The 7,942-nt window shown below is 38.6% G+C and overlaps 1 protein-coding gene across 2 annotated transcripts; it reads right to left on the bottom strand.

Annotated features, from left to right (window-relative positions):
- Positions 1 to 207: 207 nt before the first annotated feature.
- Positions 208 to 7,912, bottom strand: LOC112572890 (E3 ubiquitin-protein ligase Hakai-like). 2 transcript variants are annotated; one of them, XM_025252871.1, is made up of 6 exons: positions 7,775 to 7,912; positions 4,475 to 4,563; positions 3,873 to 3,961; positions 3,232 to 3,318; positions 2,580 to 2,641; positions 208 to 2,123 (listed from the first exon to the last, which is right to left on the bottom strand). In XM_025252871.1, exons 2-6 carry the CDS (start codon positions 4,503 to 4,505, stop codon positions 1,259 to 1,261), a joined length of 1,134 nt encoding a protein of 377 aa, XP_025108656.1. In that variant the 5' UTR covers positions 4,506 to 4,563; positions 7,775 to 7,912; the 3' UTR covers positions 208 to 1,258. The 2 variants fall into 2 exon arrangements, with proteins under 2 accessions (XP_025108656.1, XP_025108655.1); XM_025252870.1 differs by lacking the exon at positions 7,775 to 7,912 and adding an exon at positions 5,358 to 5,496.
- Positions 7,913 to 7,942: the final 30 nt, after the last annotated feature.

Genomic DNA, 7,942 nt, shown 5'->3' with positions numbered 1-7,942 from the left:
TATAGCAAGCCCAAGCTTTTAGTTCTGGCATATCTAGTCCCCAGGAACATCCAAGCTCCTTTGCTTTTCAATAATTCTCCGATCTCCTACAAAATGTAACCTTTTCCTTTTAAACACACTCTTCCCACTCCTGTGGGTGGAAGGGAGTTATGGGTATCAATCTCTACACACCACAGTGCATTCTTCTTGTGTAAAACAAACACTGAGATCAGGACAAAATTTATCTCATTCAAGACCTGAAGTATGGAATATTGAACGACTTAAAATAATGAACACTCATAATAGCTTACGTACTCTGGATCTTTCTCTAATCTCAGAATGCTATTTCCATGGCTTACTTTATAAAAGAAAATGAAAACGAAGTGAAAATAGAAAGTGAGCCTTAGTTTGAAACTTTGTCACAACTAAAACAGTTTTCATTGGGCTGCGAAACTGTATTACTGTCAGTAATCTGGTTATGCGGACAAATGTCATTAAGTCACTCATAAAGTTTTGGGCCTCTTGTTGCTAATTTAAAATATACGTCTGTTGATATCAACAATAAATTCCTCCTTTGTGAAGTTAACATGAAGTTGCCTGGAAGTGACAAATGGCTGCTTGTGTCATAACAGTATATCGTGAAAGAAAAACATCAATATCTTTTTCCTTTGCTTACACAAGAAATTTAAGAAGGCGATAACATTATACACCAAGCCTAAAGCATTTTTCTTAGTCTGAAAAAACAAGATCTTCAGCTGAAACTCAGAGACCGTTGTCACGTTTTGGGAGGAAACAATGAAAGCCAAAAGAAAAACTCATTACAGGTCAATTCAATCAACAAAATACTACAGCATCAGTAAAAATGTTTGTAGCCACCAGAGTCATTTGGTGGTCTTTGTCCGGGGGGAGGCTGATGGCGGGGAGGTGGCTGCCCCTGTCGTGGGGGCGCACTGCTCCAGTGCATGGGGCTGCCGCTAGCATTGAAAGGTTGCTGGTTGGAGTGGGGAAAACGAGAGGGGGGCGTGGAGGAGACTGGGGCTGATGCGAACAGGTGGGGGGATACTCATCCGCTGAGGTGGCGGTGCTGCCCCCGTCAGATGCGACGCATGAGCAGCGATTGCATGATGCTGTGTCAGGGCTTGTTGCACGGCCAGCAGCGCAGCAGTACTGAAGGGTGGCAGTCCCCCAAGGGTGGCCGGGTTGAATGCCTGGTGAGGGAGATTAGGTGGAGGCATGCCCATGTGAGGGGGCGGGGCTGATGAGAAGGAAGGCGGTGCGGTCACCGGAGGGTGCCCAGGCGCCACGGAGTGAGGGGCGAGGGTCTGGTACGATGCCATCTCAGGCTGCCGTGAGCGCGAAGTATGGTACGAGTCAGTGGTCTCGTCCTGGATGGGTACGGTGATGAGGTTCTGGTTTGTGCGACTAGTCCCTCCTCCTGAGTGCTGGACATCCCTACACCCATGCTCTGCATAGGGGCAGTCTGGTAGCTCTCCATCGTCACCTTGGTGGAGGCCTGAGGCTGTTGCTGCATCGGCGGCATGTGCCGCATAGAGCCTGCAGGTGGGTGCACGTGCATGTTGGGGGGAGGGTGCCGAATGTTGGCCGTTGGGGGTGGAGGGTGCTGCAGGTGGCTTCCTCCCATTGGTGGAAGGTGGTGGCTGGGGGCCATGGCAGGAGGAACTTCAATTGGGCGATAAACCACTTGGTCTCCTCCTCGCTCTCTCTCTGCACCCCCTGACCTCAAGACCTCACTCCTGGAGTCCCGTTCACGCATGCCCTCGTGCCGTTCAAATGTGTTGGTCGAAGTGATGTGATGCTGTTGTTGCTGCTGTTGCTGCTGTTGTTGTTGCTGTTGCTGCTGCGGTTGTTGTTGCTGCTGCTGGGCCTGCTGTTGATGGTGGGAAGGATGAACGTGCAGAGAGGCGGACTTGCTCTCCTCTGTTGCGCTGGTCACGGCAGCAGAGGAAGCGGACGACGAAGTGGGAGGTTTGGCAGAGTGTCGGTGAGCGATGTGAGCCTGCAAGTCCCGTTTCGATAAGTACGTGCGTCGGCATCCGTTGACACTGTGCTTGGGCGCACCATGTGTGCAGACAAAAACTGTTCCCAAAGCCGACTGTTCGATTCTTGTCACACGGCTGTCACATCTGCATCCCAGCATCATGAATCAAAAAATTAACATGCATAAAACACAAATGTTACTAAGAATCAGATGGGAAAATACTGCCTCAGAATCTTATTTGTTGTCATATCAAAATATTTCAATTAAGCAAAGTTCTTCAGGAAGCACGACTTGGAACAAGGAGTTTTGTGCAAGGGGACACAATTCATAACCCAGGCATGAAAAATACCTTTTTTGAAAAAAGTTCAAACCAAAAGACACAAGAAAATACTAAATCTGGGCACAAGTCAAGTTTGACTGCTCATTTACGCATTTAAATGTAAACTTGTTTAGAGTTCAGTTCTGAATTCAGCATTTTAAACAAAAATCATTACACACTTTTATGTTCAACAGAGGAACAACATAATGAAGCCAAATCCACTCTAATATTAATATGCAAGATAGCATTGTACCATTGTTTTAATGAATGGTAGAGACGTACCTAGGGCATATCTTCTCATACTTTTTGGCACAGTCAAGACAGAAGACGTGCTTACAAGGCAGCTGTGAAAAAAAGACAGAATTTTTGTTGCTGTTACTTTCTATTTATTAACTACACACTACAGGTTAAAATAATTATTTCACTGTCATAGAAGGCATTCTAAAATCAAGAAAAACTATGCAATCGTATTTAATTTAGGACCCCTTTTACTTCTAATTGCTCTAATTATATCAACATAAGCTATCAGTTTTAAGTAACAGGGCTGCTGTTATTAATCTGTGTAAGAAAGTTCCTCATGGAAACTAATTAATCATGACTTCACACCACAGGTAACCATTGCAAAGACAAATATTAACAATCAATGTGCACAACCTGACATGAAGGAGTTAAGATTCTCTTTATATAATGGCAACAGAGAGAGTATAAAGCTTTTTGTTTACATACTTGCTTGGAAAAAACTCCAAGGGTACAAAAATGCTTAAACACAAAATAAACAATTGCTAAGCATTTTGTACAACCTACCCACAGGTTTTTATATCAAACTCCCATGGCAATCAAGACAGTCCCCTAGATTTTTGTGTAGTATTATGGCTTATAATTTGGCAAAAACTACACCTATCAAGAAATATAATTATCTTGTTCTTGTGCATACCATTCTTCCATAAACAAGTATGGGATACTGGCACTTTTCACAAAGGTGAATTTGGGGATCAAACACCTTGTCTCCAATCAAGCGTACCTGGACACAAAGCAACAACATGAAAAAAAGGAAAAGAATTCTGCCTTATAAATGAAAATGCAATGTAAATACAATATTTGAACTCAAGCTACCAGACTGATGCTGGAAAATTTCAAACCATGGGTTGTTTTTTTTAAATTTTAGCTAATAATAGCATTACGTCTGGTTTCACTATTAAGGACAACACAGATGTGTCCGTTCAAGGAAAAAATACAGTACACACACACACACAAAATGCAGCCTAAGCTGTAACCTGCAAATACATTGGAAACTATTTTCTCTCAAAGTACACTTTTTAAAAAAAAATCAAGGAATGTGATGGTAGGAAAGGTTTCCACTTAGATATTTCCTTATTGTCAAATAGTTTACTCAAGCCACTGATTTTTTTCAATTAACTATCTCATCAATAAATTTGTTATTTATCAGAGTTTATCAGTCAACTTTCCATAGAGTTACACAATAAAATTATACTCTTATGTACCTGTTAGAAGCAAAAGTCTTACCAGCTAAAGGGTCAGATTAGAAAGGGTAAGAAAGGAAAAATTAATGCTTGCCTTGTGGTCCCATCGCAGACGCTGATTTTGATGAAGTGGTTCTAAATTGTATGCTGCTTTGAAGGTTGGGTTCTCCACCAAATCTTCATCTAGAGAAATGTACAATAAATAGCCCAATTTTAAATTTAAGTAATCAAATTACTGGTATTAAATTATAAATGTAAAAAAAAATGCTATTCAATAAACACAACACAAGCACAGAGATGTGTGTAATAATAATAATTTCTTTATTCAAGTTTTGGAAGTCCATCTGGCCCACATCAACATTAAATATCGATGGTTACATGCATATCAACGTTGGGTGGCTGTACATAAGTTTGTGTATGTCTTGAAAGCGAGGGATGGGATGGGGTGGATATACAGATGAGCAGGTGTGCAGTTCGTTTGCTACTTGCAAGAAAGAGGAGGGAGGAGAGGTAAATAAATGTGGTAAACAAAAAGTGTGGTTGAAGTGAAATAATGAAACAATATCAACAGTTCATGATATTAAAAATATATATCAACATGTTACTCTTGATAAATTTATAGAGAGAGAGGCACATAACTTTTATTCAGTCTCTACCTACCTCTCTCAAATAAAAGCTAAGTGCAGCGATACTTACATAGCAGTTCACTTGAGTAATCCATATCCATGCTCTATGTACTGCCTTCAAACTTGTAATTTATGATGCACAATGTTCTCCAAGCTGAGCTGTATGAAAGAAAAACATTGCCACATATTTTATTAGTTATCGGAATGCTGTGAAAAATCAATAGTTTTATCTTAGAATTATGACTTTAGCAAAGTTTGTCACTGTCTGTTTCAGGGAATATTTTGATTAAAGGGTTCAGTCTCAGCCACCTCCTGATACACATGGCTAGCATGTCCATCGTCAGTGCAATAACACCAATAAGGATAGAAAGTTTAGGGCATAGGTAATACAGATGGGCGTAATATAAGCAGTCGCATATCCTTCTGATAAAACTTCTGTATAACTTGCAAGTACGGGTAACCCTTTTCCACCTTTCCCATTATTAACAATAGGACAGTTTCATGTGTGACTTTGCTTTTTGATACAATCTTTGATAGCAAATCAAACAAGATAAAAATGACATGCTGAAACCCAGGTCTCAGATTTGATGAATGTACGGAATAATAAGAAAATCCACGAAGTCTTAAATGATCAAGTAAAATGCACTATAATAATGTAATGTCACGGTTTGAAATATTCTGCAATAAAGCTAGCATATCAATTCACACGACAAAATTTGTATTTTCGGTTTCATTTCTTACTTTAACTCTTCACTGTCTTCGTTCATAACCTTACTGTCCTTAGTAATACTACAGACTTTCCATCATGACACCAGGCATAAGACATTGTGAAATCCAATCCACATACAGGAGCTTCAGTTGTAATAGTGATACAATCCAGAAACCGTATTAGATTAGCCTTAAACTGATGCTCACATTATAACTCTTTAAAATCACAGACATATCTTACCGACCTTTCGTTACTAATTGAACGTCCAGCGATCCGCCATATTGAATATGACGAGATATGTAAAACAAGCCAAGCTTCGTTTATTTTCGAATACACCGAGTTTAAAGAAAAGAATAATATTTTTAGTATATCTGTTTTAATTTTTATCCTTATTTGCGGCTGAAAACCATTAGAAATTTGTATAAGATGAAAGAGGGTAAAAAAAAAAATATAGAATTTTTCACGCACTTTCCCCCACTTACCCCAACCCATCACCCATGGATGTATATAAGTTCGTGATTAAACGCTGCTTGTTTGACATTCACGACGTGTTCCGCACGCTCATACATGTATATAGTTACTCGTCTTTAGAGTTAGTTCGGTCGATTTGAACATGGTTAGTTATAGTAATAAACTTAGTAGGATTGTAAGCTCGATTTGCTTTAGTGTTTTGCATAGGTCTTGGTGAACACTAAACAGTTCTATGGTACATCGAAAGCTTTGGCATTGAATAAATTATCAAATTAACTACAGTATTATTAATAAATCAACTGGACGGAAAAACTTTTTCATACCCAATAAGTGAATCATTATAATAATCCACTCTAAAAACGTGCATTTGACAATGAAAGGCAATAAGTTTGTGTATATTACGTATTCTCGAAAAGATTAAAAGGGCGTAGGTGTCTGGAGCAGTATTTTTGCGTTTTCTTTTGCAATCTTTCGTTATATTTTGCTGTTTTCAAATCATTCTGAAGCATGGAAAATGACACCTTCCTAGGTATTCATTGTTTACAACATATATGCCACTTGCTAAAAGAGAGACGCATTTCGATCATGGCTTCTGGAAACAGTGACAGAATTCTGCTGTACCTCTTTGTACTCAGAAAAATGAGGCTAGAGTTATTTTTCTTCCAGTTTGCACTGTTTACCAGTTTCTGTAGACTGCAGTGGAATGATAGGCCTATGAAACTACTGAAGATGCTCTCATTTGTTTCCCTCCTTCCTTTATTTTAAGTAAAATACTGTGGATGACAGTGCGCATGCATTCTGCAATTTTAGTTGCTATCTGCTGTAGGCAAGAATTTTTTTTTTTTTAACACACCAGACAACAATCTGTCTCTCCAACTTTTTAACTGTTTTAGTGGCTTTATTCTGTTTTCATTTCTAATTCAAAAGTCTTCCTGAATCAAATTCCTGTTTGTGTTTTGGTGTTTCCATTAAAGGATGAGTGCTATTAGGTGCTTTTTTCTCTCTTATGATAAGGTAAAACTCGGTGTTCCCTAAATCTGAGTGAAAACCTTATACATTGTAGGTAGAATATGCACACAAATAACAGCATGCACAAAAAGAGATCAAAATTGTGTCAGGTTATACATGATTAGCATATACTTCTAACTGCTATTGGCTATAAAAAGCCTTCAAAAACAAATGTATCCTGATGTCTGTTTTTGCATACTTGCAGTCATGTATCTCAAAAATGGAAGAGGGATATTCACAGATCTGGAGAGATAAGATTCAATTACTTTTTTATTCTTTTCACCCTCTCAAGAGTATTGAGGTATTCAGCATTTAGTATTCATCATTAAAATTTAAAGCCTATAGATATATGTTATCTATACACACATATACCTTTATATTTTTAAATACAATCTTGCTCTCTCTCACACACACAATTCCCTGATCTATTTGTTGCAGTTTTAACATTAAAACTTAGTGTCTGACTCGCTCACTTTGCTCTTTCCCCCTTTTACAGCATGTCATGTCACTGTAAGTGTAATCAAATAAATCAAAGTACCAAAGGGTTAACTTTACCCAATCATTAGAAAAATAATTGTGTACCTCACTAGTCCTTTAAGCAAAGTTTCTGTCTACATTTTCATGGTTGTCATTGATGTCACCAGATGCATAATCACAATGATTAATAGGTTCTAACTACTGATTAAATATCTCTATGATCTGTTGCAGTTGTTTAATATACTTCATTAGCTTCAGTGAAAATGCTTAAAGTGATACTTCATTTCAAAAACTTGTTACAAAACACTTTCTTGAAGGATCACCCAGCAGTTTATCCTAATGGCTCATACACTGTGTCAACCCACAAGACCATGTATACATACCAAACATCTATAGTGAATTACTGTACAATTGACTAAAAGAACAATAAGTGATAAATATAATTTATATATAATCATTTTACTTAGGATACTCCATTAACACTGAAGGGAGTCATGTCTGGTTTTTCACCAAAAGGTGTAAAACCATACAAATACTAGGTTCATAAAAACAAAAACAATATATATTAAAAAAACTATTAAAAAACTGAATGTTATCTAACAGTAGAAACTAATATGGTACCTAAAGACTAAATAGAAATCTGGAATGGGGCAACATAAGGGACTTGGCAACCAGCCCAGCACCACCACTGCGGACTTGACAGACCTGGACAAAGAGGTTACCAACAACCTGCGGCATCACGGAGAAGCGACCCTCCTCCCCTAACCCCTTTCCTTCCCCAAATTTCCTCAGATCCCCATTCCCCGCAGTGCGAAATCGCCTTTAGGTAGAAACACTTTCCCCTCTCACTATAAACATTCTTCAACGTTTGAG

This window comes from Pomacea canaliculata, linkage group LG9 (genome assembly GCF_003073045.1).
Source record: "Pomacea canaliculata isolate SZHN2017 linkage group LG9, ASM307304v1, whole genome shotgun sequence".
NCBI classification, from domain to species: Eukaryota; Metazoa; Mollusca; class Gastropoda; order Architaenioglossa; family Ampullariidae; genus Pomacea; species Pomacea canaliculata.
Note: the sequence above shows the minus strand (reverse complement) of the source record. Positions and strands in the feature narration are given on the sequence as shown.

Excerpts from the sequence above, each read along its gene's own strand:
- LOC112572890 (XM_025252871.1), bottom strand. The coding sequence starts at position 4,505 with ATGGATATGGATTACTCAAGTGAACTGCTAT. Across the intron at positions 3,962-4,474 it reads TTACTCAAGTGAACTGCTAT|ATGAAGATTTGGTGGAGAAC; the intron begins GTAAGTATCGCT and ends ACATTTCTCTAG. Across the intron at positions 2,124-2,579 it reads TATGAGAAGATATGCCCTAG|ATGTGACAGCCGTGTGACAA; the intron begins GTACGTCTCTAC and ends GCTGGGATGCAG.